The sequence below is a fragment of the Salmo salar genome, chromosome ssa01 (assembly GCF_905237065.1).
Source record: "Salmo salar chromosome ssa01, Ssal_v3.1, whole genome shotgun sequence".
Lineage (NCBI taxonomy): Eukaryota > Metazoa > Chordata > Actinopteri > Salmoniformes > Salmonidae > Salmo > Salmo salar.
In genome coordinates, this window is record NC_059442.1 from 125,837,563 (window position 1) to 125,859,368 (window position 21,806).

The window sequence follows — 21,806 nt, forward strand, 5'->3', positions numbered from 1 at the left end:
AGCTACTCTGCTGTTATTCTGGCTACAATGTTTGACGTGATCTGTGATGTGCTGTGGCTTTTGTAAGAGGGAGAGAGATCTAATACTATAGTGACGTCATTTCCGGTCACAACTTGTGGACTGGTTTACGTGCTGCTGTGCAGTTTGTTGCTAATGTTACTTTGCTACCTGCCAACTTTACGGTTTTTACTTTTTAATTACCGTTTTATATTTAAATGTTTTCCCTGACTCTACTTTTTTCATTCAACTTTTTCTCCCCGGACGCTTTATCTGGACGTGGTTCTATAGGATCCTCCACCAGCCGAAGCTAAGTAGTAACATTAACATTATGCCTTCTAATTCGCTGTACTCATAATATACAAGAGAACGATCGCCTTATGGTGAGGATATCCGTGCTGCAAGCCCAGCTTCAGACGCAATTGTTAGGCAAGGGTAATTTAAGTGTAGGAAAGAATGAAACAGCGTCTGTGCCACCAATAAGTACAGATAGTAGTATAAATCCCCTTGCACAGTCCCCGCAGCCGGACAATTTTCTCATGGCTTCTGGAAGAAATTCTGTAGGAATGCTCAACCGGTGTCGCTCATTCAGCCGACAGAAACTTTCAACCGGTACTCCCCATTAAGCAACGAGTCAGAGTCAGAGCTTTCTCTGGTCTCTCCTCCACCCGTTACCGGGTCTGAGACGCCGAAGCCTCCCACCATTGGCTCTGACAAATTGAAAACCCTAGTCATTGGCGACTCTATTACCCGCAGTATTAGACTTAAAAAGAATCATCCAGCGATCATACACTGTTTACCAGGGAGCAGGACTACCAACGTTAAGGCTAATCTGAAGATGGTGCTGGCTAAGGCTAATACTGGCGAGTGTAGAGAGTAAAGGGATATTGTTATCCACGTCGGCACCAATGATGTTAGGACGAAACAGTCAGAGGTCACCAAGTGCAACATAGCTTCAGCGTGTAAATCAGCTAGAAAGATGTGTCGGCATCGAGTAATTGTCTCTGGCCCCCTCCCAGTTAGGGATAGTGATGAGCTCTACAGCAGAGTCTCAAAACTCAATCGCTGGTTGAGTTGTGATAAATTGGCCCTCTTTCTGGGACTCACCCACAAACAGGACCAAGCCTGTCCTGCTGAGGATTGACAGACTCAATCCTAGCTGGAGGGGTGCTCTCATCTTATTTATGAACATAGACAGGGCTCTAATTGCTCTAGCTACACAATGAGATAGGGTGCAGGCCAGGCAGCGGGCTGTTAGCAAGCCTGCCAGCTTAGTGGAGTCTGCCACTAGCACAGTCAGTATAGTCAGCTTAGCTATCCCCATTGAGACCGTGTCTATACCTCGATCTAGGTTGAGCAAAACTAAACATGGAGGTGTTTGCCTTAGCAATCTCACTAGAATAAAGACCACCTCCATTCCTGCCATTATTGAAAGAGATTGTGATATCTCACATCTCAAAATGGGGCTACTTAATGTTAGATCCCTCACTTCCAAGGCAGTTATAGTCAACTATTCACTGATCATAATCTTGATGTGATTGGCCAGACTGAAACATGGCTTAAGCCTGATGAATTTACTGTGTTAAATGAAGCCTCTCCTCCTGGTTACACTAGTGACCATATCCCCCAGGCATCCCGCAAAGGCGGAGGTGTTGCTAACATTTATGATACCAAATTTCAATTTACAAAAGAAAGTAATGACTGCGTTTTCGTCTTTTGAGCATCTAGTCATGAAATCTATGCAGCCTACTCAATCACTTTTTACAGAATGCTGTATACGACCTCCTGGGCCATATACAGCATTTCTCACTGAGTTCCCTGAATTCCTATCGGACCAGGGAAAAAAACCCTGGATCATTGTTATTCTAACTTCCGCGACGCATATAAGGCCCTCCCCCACCCTCCCTTCGGAAAAGATGACCACGACTCCATTTTGTTGCTCCCAGCCTATAGACAGAAACTAAAACAGGAAGCTCCCGCCCCCAGGTCTGTTCAACGCTGGTCCGACCAATCGGATTCCACGCTTCAAGATTGCTTCGATCACGTGGACTGGGATATGTTCCGCATTGCGTCGAACAACAACATTGACGAATACGCTGATTCGGTGTGCGAGTTCATTAACAAGTGCATCGGTGATGTTGTACCCACAGCGTCTATTAAAACATTCCCCAACCAGAAACCGTGGATTGATGGCAGCATTCACGCAAAACTGAACGCGCGAACCACTGCTTTTAATCAGGGCAAGGTGACTGGAAACATGACCGAATACAAACAGTGTAGCTCTTCCCTCCGCAAGGCAATCAAACAAGCTAAGCGTCAGTATAAAGACAAAGTGGAGTCGCAATTCAACGGCTCAGACACGAGAGGTATGTGGCAGGGTCTACAGTCAATCACGGACTACAAAAGAAAAACCAGCCCCGTCGCGGATCACGATGCCTTGCTCCCAGACAGACCGAACAACTTTTTTGCTCGCTTTGAGGACAATACAGTGCCACTGACACGGCCCGCTACCAAAACCTGCGGGCTCTCCTTCACTGTAGCCAACATGATTAAAACATTTAAACGTGTTAACCCTCGCAAGGCTGCAGGCCCAGACGGCATCCCCGGCCGCGCATTCAGAGCATGCGCAGACCAGCTGGCTGGTGTGTTTACAGACATATTCAATCAATCCTTATCCCAGTCTGCTGTCCCCACATGCTTCAAGAGGGCCACCATTGTTCCTGTTCCCAAGAAAGCTAAGCTAACTGAGCTAAATGACTACCGCCCTGTAGCACTCACTTCCGTCATCATGAAGTGCTTTGAGAGACTAGTCAAGGACCATATCACCTCCACCCTACCTGACACCCTAGACCCACTCCAATTTGCTTACCGCCACAATAGGTCTACAGATGACGCAATCACCATCACACTGCCCTAACCCATCTGGACAACAGGAATACCTATGTAAGAATGCTGTTCATCGATTACAGCTCAGCATTTAACACCATAGTACCCTCCAAACTTGTCATTAAGCTCGAGACACTGGGTCTCGACCCCGCCCTGTGCAACTGGGTCCTGGACTTCCTTACGGGCCGCCCCAAGGTGGTGAGGGTAGGTAACAACATCTCCACCCCGCTGATCCTCAACACTGGGTCCCCACAAGGGTGCATTCTCAGCCCTCTACTGTACTCCCTGTTCACCCATGACTGCGTGGCCATGCACGCCTCCAACTCAATCATCAAGTTTGCAGACGACACTACAGTGGTAGGCTTGATTACCAACAACTACGAGACGGCCTACAGGGAGGAGGTGAGGGCCCTCGAAGTGTGGTGTCAGGAAAATAACCTCGCACTCAATGTCGACAAAACAAAAGAGATGATCGTGGACTTCAGGAAACAGCAGAGGGAGCAGCCCCCTATCTACATTGACGGGACAGTAGTGGAGAGGATGGAGAGTTTTAAGTTCCTCGGCGTACACATCACGGACAAACTGAAATGGTCCACCCACACAGACAGTGTGGTGAAGAAGGCGCAGCAGCGCCTCTTCTAGAGGTCGACCGATTAATCGGAATGGCCGATTAATTAGGGCCGATTTCAAGTTTTCATAACAATCGGTATTTTTGGCCACCGATTTGGCCGATTTCTTCTTTTTTTTTACCTTTATTTAACTAGGCAAGTCAGTTAAGAACACTTTCTTATTTTCAATGATGGCCTAGGAACGGTGGGTTAACTGCCTTGTTCAGGGGCAGAACGACAGATTTTTACCTTGTCAGCTCGGGGATTCAATCTTGCAACCTTACGGTTAACTAGTCCAACGCTCTAACCACCTGCTTTACATTGCACTCCACGAGGAGCCTGCCTGTTACGCGAATGCAGTAAGAAGCCAAGGTAAGTTGCTAGCTAGCATTAAACTTATCTTATAAAAAACAATCAATCATAATCACTAGTTAACTACACATGGTTGATGATATTACTAGTCTATCTAGCCTGTCCTGCGTTGCATATAATCGCTTAGGTACACGTTGCACCAACCATAAACATCAATGCCTTTCTTAAAATCAATACACAAGTATATATTTTTAAACCTACATATTTAGTTAATATTGCCTGCTAACATGAATTTCTTTTAACTAGGGAAAATGTGTCACTTCTCTTGCAAATAGAGTCAGGGTATATGCAGCAGTTTGGGCCGCCTGGCTCGTTGCGAACTGTGAAGACTATTTCTTCCTAACAAAGACAGCCGACTTCGCCAAATGGGCGATGATTTAACAAAAGCGCATTTGCGAAAAAAGCACAATCGTTGCACGACTGTACCTAACCATAAACATCAATGCCTTTCTTAAAGTCAATACACAGAAGTATATATTTTTAAACCTGCATATTTAGCTAAAAAAAATCCACGTTAGCAGGCAATATTAACCAGGTGAAATTGTGTAATTTTGCATTCATTGGACGCAGAGTCAGGGTATATGCAACAGTTTGGGCCGCCTGGCTCGTTGCGAACTAATTTGCCAGAATTTTACGTAATTATGACATAACACTGAAGGTTGTGCAATGTAACAGGAATATTTAGACTTAGGGATGCCACCCGTTAGATAAAATACGGAACGGCTCCGTATTTCACTGAAAGGAAAAACGTTTTGTTTTCGAGATGATAGTTTCCGGATTCGACCATATTAATGACCTAAGGCTCGTATTTCTGTGTGTTATTATGTTATAATTAAGTCTATGATTTGATAGAGCAGTCTGACTGAGCGATGGTAGGCAGCAGCAGGCTCATAAGCATTCATTCAAACAGCACTTTCGTGCGTTTGCCAGCAGCCCTTCGCAATGCATTGTGCTGTTTATGACTTCAAGCCTGTCAACTCCCAAGATTAGGCTGGTGTAACCGATGTGAAATGGCTAGCTAGTTAGCCGGGTGCGCGCTAATAGAGTTTCAAACGTCACTCGCTCTGAGACTTGGAATAGTTGTTCCCCTTGCTCTGCATGGGTAACGCTGCTTCGAGGATGGCTGTTGTCGATGTGTTCCTGGTTCGAGCCCAGGTAGGAGCAAGGAGAGGGTCGGAAGCTATACTGTTACACTGGCAATACTAAAGTGCCTATAAGAACATTCAATAGCCAAAGGTATATCAAATACAAATCGTATAGAGAGAAATAGTCCTATAATTCCTATAATAACTACAACCTAAAACTTCTTACCTGGGAATATTGAAGACTCATGTTAAAAGGAACCACCAGCTTTCATATGTTCCCATGTTCTGAGCAAGGCACTTAAACGTTAGCTTTCTTACATGGCACATATTGCACTTTTACTTTCTTCTCCAACACTTTGTTTTGCATTATTTAAACCAAATTGAACATGTTTCATTATTTATTTGAGGCTAAATTGATTTTATTGATGTATTATATTAAGTTAAAATAAGTGTTCATTCAGTATTGTTGTAATTGTCATTATTACAAATAAATATATATATTTTTTTTTTTTGATTAAATCGGCCGATTAATCGGTAGCGGCTTTTTGGGGGCCTCCAATAATCGGCATCGGCGTTGAAAAATCATAATCGGTCGACCTCTAGCCTCTTCAACCTCAGGAGGCTGAAGAAATTCGGCTTGTCACCAAAAACACTCAAACTTTTACAGATGCACAATCGAGAGCATCCTGTCGGGCTGTATCACCGCCTGGTACGGCAGCTGCTCCGCCCATAACCGGAAGGCTCTCCAGACTCAACTCCACCCACTGACAACTCCACCCACTTTAATAATGGTAAAATTGATGTAATCAATTTATCACTAGCCACTTTATATTATATAATGTTTACTTACCCTACATTACTCATCTCTGATGTATATACTGTACGCTATACCATCTACTGCATCTTGCCATCTGATGTAATTAAATGTATCACTAGCCACTTTAAACAATGTCACTTCATATAATGTGTTCATACCCTGCATTGCTCATCTCATATGTATATACTGTACTCTATACCATCTACTGCATCTTGCCTATGCCGTTCGGCCATCACTCATTTATATATTTTTATGTACATATTCGTATTCATTCCTTTACACTTGTGTGTGTATAAGGTAGTTGTTGTGAAATTGTTAGGTTATATTACTTGTTAGATATTACTGCATGGTCGGAACTAGAAGCACAAGCATTTCAGTACACTTGCATTAACACCTGCTAACCATGTGTATGTGACAAATACATTTGATTTGATTTGACCTTGTAGTCATGGCAGATAATATTCACATTTTTGGTGACATTAATATTCACATGGAAAAGTCCACAGACCCACTCTAAAAGGCTTTTGGAGCCATCATCGACTCAGTGGGATTTGTCCAACATGTCTCCGGACCTCTAAACCTTCAAGCTGCATACTGGACCCTATTCCAACTAAACTACTGAAAGAGCTGCTTTCTGTGCTTGGCCCTCACATGTTGAACATAATAAACGGCTCTCTATCCACCGGATGTGTACCAAACTCACTAAAAGTGGCAGTAATAAAGCCTCTCTTGAAAAAGCCAAACCTTGACCAAGAAAATATAAAAAACTATAGGCCAATTCGGAATCTCCCATTCCTTTGAATTTTTTTTCAAAAAAGCTGTTGCGCAGCAACTCACTGCCTTCCTGAAGACAAACAATGTATATGAAATGCTTCAGTCTGGTTTTAGACCCCACCATAGCACTGAGACTGCACTCGTGAAGGTGGTAAAACATTTTAATGAGGTCAGACCAAGGCTCTGCATCTGTCCTCGTGTTCCTAGACCTTAGTGCTGCTTTTGATACCATCGATCACCACTTTCTTTTGGAGAGATTGGAAACCCAAATTGGTCAACACGGACAAGTTCTGGCCTGGTTTAGATCTTATCTGTCGGAAAGATATCATTTTGTCTCTGTGAATGGTTTGTCCTCTGACAAATCAATTGTACATTTCGGTGTTCCTCAAGGTTCCGTTTTAGAACCACTATTGTTTTCACTATATATTTTACCTCTTAGTGATGTCATTCGGAAACATAATAACTTTCACTGCTATGCAGACGATACACAGCTGTACATTTCGATGAAACATGGTGAAGCCCCATAATGGCCCTCCCTGGAAGCCTGTGTTTCAGACATAAGGAAGTGGATGGCGGCAGATTTTTACTTTTAAACTCAGACAAAACTGAGATGCTAGTTCTAGGTCCCAAGAAACAAAGAGATCTTCTGTTGGATCTCACCATTAATATTGATCGTTGTACAGTCGTCTCAAATAAAACTGAAGGACCTCGGCGTTACTCTGGACCCTGATCTCTCTTTTGACAAACATATCAAGACTGTTTCAAGGACAGCTTTTTACACCATCTACGTAACATTGCAAAAATTATGCAGAAAAATGTATCCATGCTTTTGTCACTTCTAGATTAGACTACTGCAATGCTCTACTTTCCGGCTACCCAGAAAAGCACTAAAACTTCAGTTAGTGCTTAACACGTCTGCTAGAATCTTGACTAGAACCGCCAAATGTGATCATATTACTCCAGTGCTAGCCTCGGCTGCTGGCTTCCTGTTAAGGCTAGGGCTGATTTCAAGGTTTTACTACTAACCTACAAAGCATTACATGGGCTTGCTCCTACCTATCTTTCCAATTTGGTCCTGCCGTACATATCTACACATATGCTATGGTCACAAGACGCAGGCCTCCTTATTGTCCCTGGAATCTCTAAGCAAACACCTGACGGCTGGGCTTTCTCCTATAGAGCTCAATTTTTATGGAATGGTCTGCCTATCCATGTGAGAGACGCAGACTCGGTCTCGACCTTTAAGTCTTTACTGAAGACTCATCTCTTCAGTAGGTCCTATGCTTGAGTGTAGAAAGGCACTGGAGCAACAAATCGCCCTTGCTGTCTCTGCCTGACTGGCTCCCCTCTCTCCACTGGGATTCTCTCCCTCTAACCCTATTACGGGGGCTGAGTCACTGGCTTACTGGTGCTCTTCCGTGCCGTCCCTAGGACGGGTGTGTCACTTGAGTGGATTGAGTCACTGACGTGATCTTCCTGTCCGGGTTGGCGCCCCCCTTGAGTTCGTGCCGTGGGGGAGATCTTCGTAGGCTATACTCGGCCTTGCCTCAGAGTAAGGTTGAAGATATCCCTCTCGTGGTGTGGGGGCTGTGCTTTGGCAAAGTGGGTGGGGTTATATCCTGCCATGTAGGCCCTGTTCGGGGGTATCATCTGTTATATCTGGAGTATTTCTCCTGTCTTATCCGGTGTCCTGGTGAATTTAAGTATGCTCCCTCTAATTCTCTCTTTCGCTTGGAGGACCTGAGCCCTAGGACCATGCATCAGGACTACCTGGCCTGATGACTCCTCACTGTCCCCAGTCCACCTGGTCGTGCTGATGCTCCAGATTCAACGGTTCTGCCTGCAGCTATGGAACCCTGACTTGTTCACTGAACGTTCTACCTTGTCCCGGACCTGCTGTTTTCAACTCTCTCGCTCTCTCTCTCTCTACCGCACCTGCTGTCTCTAACTCTGAATGATCGGCTATGAAAAGCCAACTGACATTTACTCTTGAGGTGCTGACCTGTTGCACCCTCTACAACAACTGTGCTTATTATTATTTGACACTGCTGATCATCTATGAACGTTTGAACATCTTGGCCATGTACTGTTATAATCTCCACCCAGCACAGCCAGAAGAGGACTGGCCACCCCTCAGAGCCTGGTTCCTCTCTAGGTTTCTTCCTCGGTTCCTGCCTTTCTAGGGAGTTTTTCCTAGCCACAGTGCTTCTACATCTGTATTGCTTTCTTTTTGGGGTTTTAGGCTGGGTTTCTGTATAGCACTTTGTGACATCGACTGATGTAAAAAGGGCTTTATAAATACATTTGATTGATTGACTTAAGTTAGCCGTACATGGCCAGCTAGCAAGCAAAGGATAAGAAAGTTGCCAGCCAGTATGGCAATGGAACATTTAGAACGAATGACTGGGTCGCGTCCATTGATACAGAACAAAAAGACTGAACGACTCGGTCTCTGGCAAACAAACCGATAGAACGAACGACCAGCCGGCTTGGGTTGCAACCATAGATTTGAGTCGGGGCTATATCTTGTGGAAGGATGAAATAGTATGAATAAATGTATCAAAATAAAGTTCATAAAAATATGTAAATCATTATTTGAATATGTTGGTAAGCCGGTGTATAAAAGTGATAATGCCCTTGAAACCGGTGTTTGGAAGATATACTGCTCAAAAAAATAAAGGGAACACTTAAACAACACATCCTAGATCTGAATGAATGAAATAATCTTATTAAATACTTTTTTCTTTACATAGTTGAATGTGCTGACAACAAAATCACACAAAAATAATCAATGGAAATCCAATTTATCAACCCATGGAGGTCAGGATTTGGAGTCACACTCAAAATAAAAGTGGAAAACCACACTACAGGCTGATCCAACTTTGATGTAATGTCCTTAAAACAAGTCAAAATGAGGCTCAGTAGTGTGTGTGGCCTCCACGTGCCTGTATGAACTCCCTACAATGCCTGGGCATGCTCCTGATGAGGTGGCGGATGGTCTCCTGAGGGATCTCCTCCCAGACCTGGACTAAAGCATCCGCCAACTCCTGGACAATCTGTGGTGCAACGTGGCGTTGGTGGATGGAGCGAGACATGATGTCCCAGATGTGCTCAATTGGATTCAGGTCTGGGGAACAGGTGAGCCAGTCCATAGCATCAATGCCTTCCTCTTGCAGGAACTGCTGACACACTCCAGCCACATGAGGTCTAGCATTGTCTTGTATTAGGAGGAACCCAGGGCCAACTGCACCAGCATATGGTCTCACAAGGGGTCTGCGGATCTCATCTCGAAACCTGATGGCAGTCAAGCTACCTCTGGCGAGCACATGGAGGGCTATGCGGCCCCCCAAAGAAATGCCACCCCACACCATGACTGACCCACCGCCAAACCGGTCATGCTGGAGGATGTTGCAGGCAGCAGAACGTTCTCCACGGCGTCTCCAGACTCTGTCACGTCTGTCACGTGCTCAGTGTGAACCTGCTTTCATCTGTGAAGAGCACAGGGCGCCAGTGGCGAATTTGCCAATCTTGGTGTTCTCTGGCAAATGCCAAACGTCCTGCACGGTGTTGGGCTGTAAGCACAACCCCTACCTGTGGATGTCGGGCCCTCATACCACCCTCATGGAGTCCGTTTGAGCAGACACATGCACATTTGTGGCCTGCTGGAGGTAATTTTGCAGGGCTCTGGCAGTGCTTCTCCTGCTCCTCCTTGCACAAAGGCGGAGGTAGCGGTCCTGCTGCTGGGTTGTTGCCCTCCTACGGCCTCCTCCACATCTCCTGATGTACTGGCCTGTCTCCTGGTAGCGCCTCCATGCTCTGGACACTACACTGACAGACACAGCAAACCTTCTTGCCACAGCTCGCATTGATGTGCCATCCTGGATGAGCTGCACTACCTGAACCACTTGTGTGGGTTGTAGACTCCGTCTCATGCTACCACTAGAGTGAAAGCACCGCCAGCATTCAAAAGTGACCAAAACATCAGCCAGGAAGCATAGGAACTGAGAAGTGGTCTGTGGTCCCCACCTGCAGAACCACTCCTTTATTGGGGGTGTCTTGCTAATTGCCTATAATTTCCACCTGTTGTCTATTCCATTTGCACAACAGCATGTGAAATTTATTGTCAATCAGTGTTGCTTCCTAAGTGGACAGTTTGATTTCACAGAAGTGTGATTGACTTGGAGTTACATTGTGTTGTTTAAGTGTTCCCTTTATTTTTTTGAGCAGTGTATATACACAGTACCAGTCAAAAGTTTGGACACACCTACTCATTCAAGGGTTTTTCTTTATTTTTAATATTCTCTACATTGTAGAATAGTAGTGAAGACATCAACATTATGAAATAACACACATGGAATCATTTAGTAAGAAAAAAAAGTTACATATTTTTTGTTTGACATTCTTCTTCTTCAGCTCTTTGCCTTGATGACAGCTTTGCACACTCTTGGCATTCTCTCAATCAGCTTCACCTGGAATGCTTTTCCAACAGTCTTGAAGAAGTTCCTACATATGCTGAGCACTTGTTGGCTGCTTTTCCTTCACTCTGCGGTCCAACTCATCCCAAACCATCTCAATTGGGTTGAAGACTGGTGATTGTGGAGGCCAGGTCAACTGATGCAGCACTCCATCACTCTCCTTCTTGGTCAAATTGCCCTTACACAGCCTGGAGGTGTGTTGGGTCATTGTCCTGTTGAAAAACAAATGATAGTCCCACTAAGACCAAACCAGATGGGATGGCGTATCGCTGCAGAATGCTGAAGTAGCCATGCTGGTTAAGTGTGCCTTGAATTCTAAATAAATCACAGTGTCACCCACAAAGCACCCCCACACCATATCACACTTCCTCCCCCATACTTCACGGTGTGAACCACACATTCGGAGATCATCCGTTCACTTACTCTGCGTCTCACAAAGACATGGCGGTTGGAACCAAAAATCTCACATTTGGACTCATCAGACCAAAGGACAGATTTCCACCGGTCTAATGTCCATTGCTCATGTTTCTTGGCCAAAACAAGTCTCTTCATCTTATTGGTGTCCTTTAGTAGTGATTTCTTTGCAGTAAATCGACCATGAAGGCCTGATTCACGCAGTCTCTGAACAGTTGATGTTGAGATGTGTCTGTTACTTGAACTCTGTGAAGCATTTATTTGGGCTGCAATCTGAGGTGCAGTTAACTCTAATGAACTTATCCTCTGCAGCAGAAGTAACTCTGGGTCTTCCTTTCGTGTGGCGGTCTTCATGAGAGCCAGTTTCATCATCGTGCTTGATGGTTTTTGCGACTGCACTTGAAGAAACTTTTTAAAGTTCTTGACATTTTCAGGATTGAATGACCTTGATGTCTTAAAGTAATGACGGACTGTCGTTTCTCTTCGCTTATTTGAGCTGTTCTTGCCATAATGTGGACTTGGTGTTTTACCAAATAGGGCCATCTTCTGTATACCACCCCTACCTTGTCACAACACAATTGATTGGCTCAAACGGATTAATGTAAGAAATTCCACAAATTAACTTTTAACAAGGCACACGTGTTAATTGAAATGCATTTCAGGTGACTACTTCATGAAGCTGGTTGACAGAATGGCAAGTGTGCAAAGCTGTCATCAAGGCAAAGGGTAGCTACTTTGAAGAATCTAAAATATATTTAGATTTGTTTAACACTTTTTTGGTTACTACTTGATGTATTATTTCATAATTTTGATATATTCACTATTATTCTACTATGTAGAAAATAATAAAAAATTAAGAAAAACCCCTTGAATGAGCAGGTGTGTCAAAGCTTTTGTCTGGTACTGTATTCCACGGCTTTCAGCCAATCATCATTCAGGGCTCGAACCACCCAGTTTATAATTTGATTTTCATTATAACAAGCTAATAGGAGGACTGATGGTTTGGTTAGCTAAGCTAGAAAGTATGTTTGTCTGGTTACCAAGGCAACTACTGTAGCTATCTAGCTAGTAAACCTGCTAGCTACTTCAGTGGATGTTATCACATTTCTACCGCAAATTAATACATTTCTAGCGGCAAATTTGTGAAATTATCGCCGGGATAATCAGGATAATGTTAAGCTGATGGATGAAACGTCCAGGAAGCCTACTGTGTGACTGTGATTCAGCACTGTGTTGGGGATAATCAACTTAGTGCTACTACGCTATGCATAGCGGCGCACACCTTCCACGGCGTGCATTATTTTCCATAGAACGCATAGTCCCTCGTTGCTGATCCCTTACATAGTGCTGAATCACAGTCATGCAGTACTGTAGGCTTCCTGGTCCTTCCATTCATCAGCTTAAAATGATCTTTATTGGAGTATAACAAATGCTCCATTACAATAAAGCCCCAATTTAATAGAGGTAATCAATAACTTGCCAGTAGAAAGGAAAGCCACGTTTGCATCCTGTTAACTTCATACAGCTTTTCTTTAGCTTGTGAAGGAGACTAAATTGCATCTGAACTCTCTTACGGTTTAGGTGATTCTACTACATTAATCTGCCTCCCTTATCAACACACAAACTGAAGACAAAACAAAGCAACAGCAAACATCAAACTACCACTTGCACTAATAAAATCCTGTGATTTTGTATAGTGTTTATAAACAGTGTAATTGTGGGCATTTTACAGTGACTATTGCCTACCGTTTATGCATTCTAATGCCGACGCGCTTCCTGTGGTCACTTTTTTTTTTTTTTAAATGTTCATGACAAACACTCAAAAGAATGTAAAACGTTGCCAATTACGCAAAATTGCTGGGATCCAGCTCTTTTCAATAATTGCCACCAAAACGTTAGTATTTTCCCGATATTTAATTTAGGAATGTTGCACCGTGCAGCAACCAGCTGAGTGACGAGTTGTGAGTTCTTGCCACCGACAGTTGACATTCAGCTGATAAACGACATAGGCCTAGCTCATGAACAGCTTCGGGAATTAGTCCAATTTTTAAACAATTATAGACTATAGGCCTAGACTACTGAAAAGCGTTATTAAAATATTCAAGTGACTTGTGAAGGCTAAATAATGTTAATATGTCTTGACAAGCAAGAATTGATGGGCTTCTCGCCTCGGCTGAGACGTGTCTGGTGTGAGTATCCAGGACATAGCCTACTCAGGCGAGGCTCACTCGAGAACATTCTTGCCTCCGCTTGGAAACAGCTGGTTGATAACATGTGTGAAGCGTCAGACGTCGGGATGATTGTGAAGGATTAAATAAATACAAGTATATCTTTTTTGTACTGGGCCAAGCGGCCATATGAAAGCTTGATTAACTGTCCCGGTGAGCTCAGCAGATGTTGCCTGGCCAGCGGGCATCTCTGAATGTCGAGTCAATATGGCGACCGGGAGTATTAGGTCGAAAAGAAAACGCGAAAGCGAATCAGCTAATTGGACAGATTTGCTGCCACTCAAGACCGGTTTGCGTGGCTGATTGGGCTGCACACGAGTCGATAAACCTGTGTTGGGCCGAAAATCTCCCCCCTGGCAGAACCCCCCCCCCTTCTAATTTCCTTAATTTTGTGACTAGAGTTAAATACTTTCTGTGGCCCACATCAGAGTCAAATACTTTCTATAGAACAAATTTCACATCAGGATAGACAACCGAAATTAATCATTAATGTATGCGTGTTATATTAAATATAGAGGAGGGAGTCAAATGTTGGCAAGCAATAAACATTTCAGAACAACTATAGCTGAATTATTATCCTTACACTTTCAAAAATGCTAGTCGAATAAGACATGGGAGAGATGACGAATTTTGGCAAAGAGATTTATTTCTAGACTAATACAAAATACAGTAGCGGATTTAGGTACGGGCGAAAGGGGCAGCATCTTGCCGCCCCCGGGTGCGGACGCTGAAGTTGGGGTTCGCCCAGGGTGCCATACAAGTTAGAACCGCCACATACACTTGAAACAAATAGCCAAACTGAAAACTGCAGACAAAAATGCTTTCTGCTACTAAGATCAGTGAAATGTAGGCTAGACTGACAACGGAGTGAATAGCAGAAATCTCAACTGGCAAACAAGTCGCAGCAATGAAAAATATGAGGGGAGGGGGGAGATTTTCGGCACACCGGCAACCAGTGCACCGCTGTTGTTTCGACGTGCCTGCTGGCAACTGAGATGTAGCCGGCGGTAGCTCATTTTTTCCCTTCCTCCCATGATTTTATTTCAAGTAGTATAGCAGCCAGCCTACACAATAAAACTAATATTTCTAACCATATAGATGTCACCTTGATACAAACCGCCTACTCAATGGGGAGAGTACGAATGGCAACAACACCGGGAGACATTGCCTTGCGCTCCCGCTTGCTGAAGAACTACATTTACATTACATTTTAGTCATTTAGCAGACGCTCTTATCCAGAGCGACTTACACAACGGCGTGGGAAGTATAGCTACCTAGTAGTCAATATCAGGGTGACAGTCAAAGTAATCAAACGCATATAACGTATTATGTAACAGTACACACATCATGGTAGCTCAAATGTACGGTAGTCGCGTGGTAAGAAACGGAAGAAAAAAAACACAGCTCCAAAACCTTCTAACCTATCCACCTCATTTTCGAACTGGACGTTCTACAGTCCTACACCTGTCAATCAACTGATCAACGCATCCTATAAATTAATAAGGTGGTAACACGAGACCATTCATGAGGTCTCTAAAGCACTGGTTCAGACCATTCAGTGCTTTCAGGGTGTGTTCATTGTCATAGTGACAACTGCAAACAATACTTCAATGTACATGTAGGCCTAATGAAAAAGAATATAGTAACTTGTATTTAAATGTAGCAATTCAACAACAACCACCGTTTAGCCTGTGCATATCTTACAGCATGTCATTGCCTAATTGCTCAAGTGGTTTCCAAGTGATTTCCATGTTTCTTATGGTTTTAAATGACTTTTTCATTGTGCTCATCTCTGTATGTCCTGTGCAACTATTTGCAATGCATCGGTAACAATGTTATCATAATCGGCCAAAAGCGATCACACCAATGCACTTTCTCTCCTTAACTTTCACCGGCATTAATTTGCTATGCTGTAGGCCTGTTTAACATTCAGCGATTAGCAAGAGCAAGTCTGCTTCTTTCACCAAATAGGCTAGTAGGCCTAGAATATAACATGATCAAAATAAATGTCCTATAGCTTTTGTAGCCTATAGCTTTTCCTGGTATTACACAAGAAGAGGAACGGCCAACTGCGGAGAGCCTTGCATAGCCTATAGCCTGTTGCGCACGGGAACAGCTGGAAAAGAGGCTAGTGATGTGTAGCTGAAGTAAGAACCTAAATATTCGCTAGATATTGGGCCATTCATTTGCTAAATATTAGGGCTATAGGCTAAATATTTACTTGTCAAAGTGCAAGAAAATAAGTTAAAGAGATTATGAAATGGCAGATCTGTGGTGCGTTCCTCCAGGCTGGCACTCTGTGGTCCCCGGGCACGCTCCGCTATTGATTAGGCCTAGGCCTGCATTTTTAGACAAGAACATTATTATACCTGGGCTCCAACAACACAGTGCAATGAGGAATGTATTATTGTTATCAAGTGAATACACAATTATTGTCCATAGGTTGTAAAATGCAGTAATGTGCTTCTACACCGGCATTGCTTGCTGTTTGGGGTTTTAGGCTGGGTTTCTGTACAGCACTTTGAGATATCAGCTGATGTAAGAAGGGCTATATAAATACATTTGATTTGATGTAGGCTCATTTGAATAACCGCTCACATGTCCTGTTTTGTTCAATGCTGAAACAACGGTTTTGAGAGGCCAACAGTGCAGAGGTCAGGTACATAATTGCAAAACAGACCAATGAAGACAGACAGGCTCGAGATATAGCCTAAATTAGAAGGTTATGCATATTAGCCCATAATTCATAAGCTCAATGTTAGGCTTAATACTGCAGTGAATATATCCAGTCAATTTACGCAGCATAAAATGAAACAGTTGATTAGATAACGAAATCATAAGTAGCTTACACTGTGCTCTCCTGAGGCTGTGCTGAGTGGGCTTCCTCCTAGTCCCCGGGTACGCAGCTCGAAAAGTCACCCTATTGATTACGTTTTTTAGGGACAACAAATGTATCCTACCTAGGCTTCAACAACACAATGTAATGAAGAATGTAATTACTGTTTTCAAGTGAGTACAAAACTCTTGTCTAGGCTGAAAACTGCAGAGTATAACCACTCAAAAAGCCTGTGCATATTCATTTAGAAATAACTGCATCTGATTTGGAAACCATTTGGATCAATTATGCTTTTGTCTCTCGGCAATTTAGCCTAAAAGGTCAAGGCACATTAGCAGGATAGTAATATGGTGTATTTTGTCATGATGTATAAGTTAACAGAAACATGCTAATGCAGGGATTTCTAGTGGCGCGCATATGAATGATGATAATGAGCGAGCATAGAGGAAGTTGTATGCCGTTTCCGCGTTTGGCTTCAGTGTTTTGAAAGCGTTCGAAAGTGAGGTGGATGGCAGAGCATATTCGACATACCCACTCCTTCTCACACATCTACTCGCCCATATTTAAGTCACCATATAGGGATGCAGCTACGCCCTTCTCGTCTCTAGCTAATCCACTCGCTGTACTCCATGTCATGTGTCAGACAAAAAACTCCACCTGCTGGAGAAGACAGATTTTGGGCAGAGTTATCCCTCTCGAGTTTTCACTCTCCCTCTCTTCCTCTCTGGTGTGACTCACAAATTTCGATTTCATCATGGGGGACAATTAAGTGACTGAATTAACCATAGGAAATTCAAACTAAGGAGAAAACGACATGGTGGAGTTAGCCAGGGTAACTTCAACACGGCGGAATTAGTGTCCATGGACAGCTAGTTTGGATACGCAGGATTTTAGGCAGTGAATAATGCAGTACCTTCATGCTGCAGGCCAGTTCCATAAGTTTCTTAGCGTTCTCCTCTGAGCGGTAGCGTTTGGGAACCGGGACTCGGAAGAACTTGAGCGCCCCCTCAAAGTCAGTCGCCAGCAGGTCTTCTCTCGAAGTCTGGAAGAGGAGAGGAGGGACACGGTGAGACAGAGAGAGACTTTTCCAGCCTTGGGCCCAGACAAGAACCCCCTCACAGGAAAACCCTCTATAACATTACTGCTGCCAAGAGCTCAGTAGGAACGGTGTGAGAAGAACGGTGTGTGTTTGTATGTGATTAGAATGAAATCGAAGCCTTGGCTCCATGTCGAAGCTTGCGGTGCGCCGCTGTGGTAACACGGCCTCGTGACTGGCGGTTTGTGTGCGTGTGTGTATGTTTCCACAGAGGCCGCAACTCACCTTCAGGAGAGCCAGAGCCACATTGAAGATCACACTGATGCCCTGAGCGAGACAGAAGAGAAAATAAAGACTGAGTTACTGAACAGAGTAGAAGTAAGCGGGGAGAGGAAAGGCACGTGGGAGACTAGAAAGAAACAGAGGGAGAGAGTTGGTAGAGAGACAGAAAGTAGAGGAAGGTGAGAGTAGAAAGATAGTGGGAGAGGGTTAGGGGTAGACAGAGAAAGGGGGATTGAGTCCAGAAAGAGAGAAAGGAAGTGGGGGTAGAAAGACAGAATTAGAAGGGTAAATGGAGGAAGAGGGCCAGATGGGACAAGTACAGTACAATACCTCACAGAGTAGCAGGTCTATGTGGAACATGCAGGGTTAGGAAGAGGGGTTAGGGAGAGGGGTGAGGGTTAGGGTTAGGGAGGGGGATGAGGGTTAGAGGTTAGGGAGAGGGGTCAGGGAGAGGGTTGAGGGAGAGAGGTGAGGGTGAGGGTTAGGGGTCAGGGTGGGGGTTAGGGAGAGGGTTGAGGGAGAGAGGTGAGAGTTAGGGAGAGAGGTGAGGGTTAGGGAGGGGGTTAGGGGTCAGGGTGGGTGTTAGGGAGAGGGGTGAGGGTTAGAGGTTAGGGAGAGGGGTCAGGGAGAGTGTTGAGGGAGAGAGGTGAGGGGTGAGGGTTAGGGTTAGGGAGGGGGATGAGAGTTAGAGGTTAGGGAGAGGGGTCAGGGGTCAGGGTGGGTGTTAGGGAGAGGGGTGAGGGTTAGAGGCCAGAATTAGGGAGAGGGTTGAGGGAGAGAGGTGAGGTTTAGAGAGAGGAGTGACGGTTAGGGAGAGGGGTGAGGGTTAGGGAGAGATGTGAGGGTTAGGGAGAGATGTGAGGTTTAGGGAGGGGGGTAGGGTCAGGGGTCAGGGTTAGGGAGAGGGTTAGGGAGAGGCCCGAGGGTTAGTGAGAGGGGTGAGGGTTAGGGAGGGGGGTAGGGTCAGGGGTCAGGGTTAGTGAGAGGGGCGAGGGTTAGGGAGAGATGTGAGGGTTAGAGGTCAGGGTTAGGGAGAGGGTTAGGGGTAAGGTTACGGGAGATCCGTGAGGGTTAGGGAGAGGGGCGAGGGTTAGTGAGAGAGGTGAGGGTTAGGGAGGGGTGAGGGTTAGGGGTCAGGGTGGGGGTTAGGGAGAGGTTTGAGGGGGAGAGGTGAGGGTTAGGGAGAGGCATGAGGGTTAGGGAGAGAGGTGAGGGTTATGGAAGGGGGTGAGGGTTAGGGAAGGGGGTGAGGGTTATGGAGAGGGGTGAGGGTTATGGAGAGGGGTTAGGGAGAAGGGTGAGGGTTATGGAAGGGGGTGAGGGTTATGGAAGGGGTGAGGGTTATGGAGAGGGGTTAGGGAGAAGGGTGAAGGTTATGGAGAGGGGTGAGGGTTATGGAGAGGGGTTAGGGAGAAGGGTGAGGGTTATGGAGAGGGGTGAGGGTTAGGGAGAGGGGTGAGGGTTAGGGAGAGAGGTGATGGTTAGGGAGGGAGGTGATGGTTAGGGAGAGGGGTGAGAGAGGGGTTAGGGAGAGGGGTTAAGGAGAAAGGTGAGGGTTAGGGAGAGGGGCTAGGGAGAGAGGTAAGGGGTTAGGGAGAGAGGTGAGGGGTTAGGGAGAGAGGTGAGGGGTTAGGGAGAGAGGTGAGGGGTTAGGGAGAGAGGTGAGGGGTTAGGGAGAGAGGTGAGGAGTTAGGGGTTCGGAAGAGGGGTTAGGGAGAGAGGTTAGGGAGAGGGGTTAAGGAGAAGGGAGAGGGGTTAGGGAGAGAGGTGAGGGGTTAGGGAGAGAGGTGAGGGGTTAGGGAGAGAGGTGAGGGAGAGGGGTTAAGGAGAAGGGAGAGGGGTTAGGGAGAGAGGTGAGGGGTTAGGGAGAGAGGTGAGGGGTTAGGGAGAGAGGTGAGGAGTTAGGGGTTCGGAAGAGGGGTTAGGGAGAGAGGTTAGGGAGAGGGGTTAGGGAGAGAGGTAAGGGGTTAGGGAGAGAGGTGAGGAGTTAGGGGTTCGGAAGAGGGGTTAGGGAGAGAGGTTAGGGAGAGGGGTTAAGGAGAGAGGTAAGGGGTTAGGGAGAGAGGTGAGGGGTTAGGGAGAGAGGTGAGGGGTTAGGGGTTCGGAAGAGGGGTTAGGGTTAGGGAGAGAGGTGAGGGGTTAGGGAGAGAGGTGAAGGGTTAGGGAGAGAGGTGAGGGGTTAGGGAGAGAGGTGAGGGGTTAGGGAGAGAGGTGAGGGTTAGGGAGAGAGGTGAGAGGTTAGGGAGAGAGGTGAGGGTTAGGGAGAGAGGTGAGGGGTTAGGGAGAGAGGTGAGGGTTAGGGCTTCGGAAGAGGGGTTAGGGAGAGAGGTAAGGGGTTAGGGAGAGAGGTGAGGGGTTAGGGCTTCGGAAGAGGGGTTAGGGAGAGAGGTGAGGGGTTAGGGAGAGAGGTGAGGGTTAGGGGTTCGGAAGAGGGGTTAGGGAGAGAGGTTAGGGAGAGGGGTTAAGGAGAAGGGAGAGGGGTTAGGGAGAGAGGTAAGGGGTTAGGGAGAGAGGTGAGGGGTTAGGGAGAGAGGTGAGGGGTTAGGGAGAGAGGTGAGGGGTTAGGGAGAGAGGTGAGGGGTTAGGGAGAGAGGTGAGGGTTAGGGAGAGAGGTGAGAGGTTAGGGAGAGAGGTGAGGGTTAGGGAGAGAGGTGAGGGGTTAGGGAGAGAGGTGAGGGTTAGGGCTTCGGAAGAGGGGTTAGGGAGAGAGGTAAGGGGTTAGGGAGAGAGGTGAGGGTTAGGGGTTCGGAAGAGGGGTTAGGGAGAGAGGTTAGGGAGAGGGGTTAGGGTTAGGGAGAGAGGTGAGGGTTAGGGAGAGAGGTGAGGGTTAGGGGTTAGGGAGAGAGGTTAGGGGTTAGGGAGAGAGGTGAGGGGTTAGGGAGAGAGGTTAGGGAGAGAGGTTAGGGAGAGAGATGAGGGTTAGAGGTTAGGGAGAGAGATGAGGGTTAGGGGTTAGGGAGAGAGGTTAGGGAGAGAGATTAGGGAGAGGGTTGGGGGGGGGTGAGGGTTTGTAGTTGTATTTATTATGGATCCCCATTAGTTCCAGCCAAGGCAGCAGCTACTCTTCCTGGGATCCAGCAAAATGAAGGCAGTTTATACAATTTAAAAACATAACAATACATTAACAGATTTCACAACACACTGTGTACCCTCAGGCCCCTACTCCACCACTACCACATATCTACAGTACTAAATCCATGTGTATGTGTGTGTATAGTGCGCATGTTATCGTGTGTGTATGCATGTGTCTGTGCCTTTGTGTTGCTTCACAGTCCTTGCTTTTCCATCTAGTATATTTTTATCCGTTCTTCCATTAAAGAACACCCTCTGTGTTCTGTTAGACAGGTAACTCTTTATCCACAATACAGCAGGGGGTGTAAAGCCATAACACATACGTTTTTCCAGCAGCAGACTATGATTAACAATGTCAAAAGCCGCACTGAAGTCTAACAAAGCAGCCCCCACAATCTTTTCATCATCAATTTCTCTAAGCCAATCATCAGTCATTTGTGTAAGTGCTGTGCTTGTTGAATGTTCTTCCCTATAAGCATGCTGAACGTTTGTCGTCAATTTGTTTACTGTAAAATAGCATTGTATCTGGTCAAACACAATTCTTTCAAAAAGTTTACTAAGGGTTGGTAACAGGCTGATTGGTCAGCTATTTGAGCCAGTAAAAGGGGACTTTACTTTTCTTGTGTAGCGGAATGACTTTTCCTTCCCCAGGTCTGAGGGCACACACTCTCTAGTAGGCTTAAATTGAAGATGTGGCAATATCATCCCTATTACCCTCAGAAATTGTCCATCCAAGTTGTCAGACCCCGGTGGCTTGTCATTGATTGACAACAATCATTTTAGGGCGGGGGGGTGTTAGGGAGGTGGTTGAGGGTTATGGAGGGGGGGGTTAGGGGGAGAGGTGAGTGTTAGGGAGAGGGGTGAGGGTTAGGGGTGAGGGAGAGGAGTGAGGGTGATGAAGAAGAGTGAGGGTTAGGGAGAGAG

At 45.6% G+C, this 21,806-nt stretch overlaps 1 protein-coding gene across 4 annotated transcripts in view; it reads right to left on the reverse strand.

Annotated features, from left to right (window-relative positions):
* Positions 1–21,806, reverse strand: part of rabgap1 (RAB GTPase activating protein 1) — a 146,841-nt gene that overhangs the window by 20,329 nt on the left and 104,706 nt on the right. For all 4 annotated transcript variants that reach the window (XM_014125816.2, XM_014125812.2, XM_045688348.1 and 1 more), the window contains 2 exons: positions 17,814–17,855; positions 17,406–17,534 (listed from right to left, as the gene is read on the reverse strand). In XM_014125816.2, the coding sequence (XP_013981291.1) occupies positions 17,406–17,534; positions 17,814–17,855 (171 nt within the window). The remainder of the gene's footprint in view (positions 1–17,405; positions 17,535–17,813; positions 17,856–21,806) is intronic.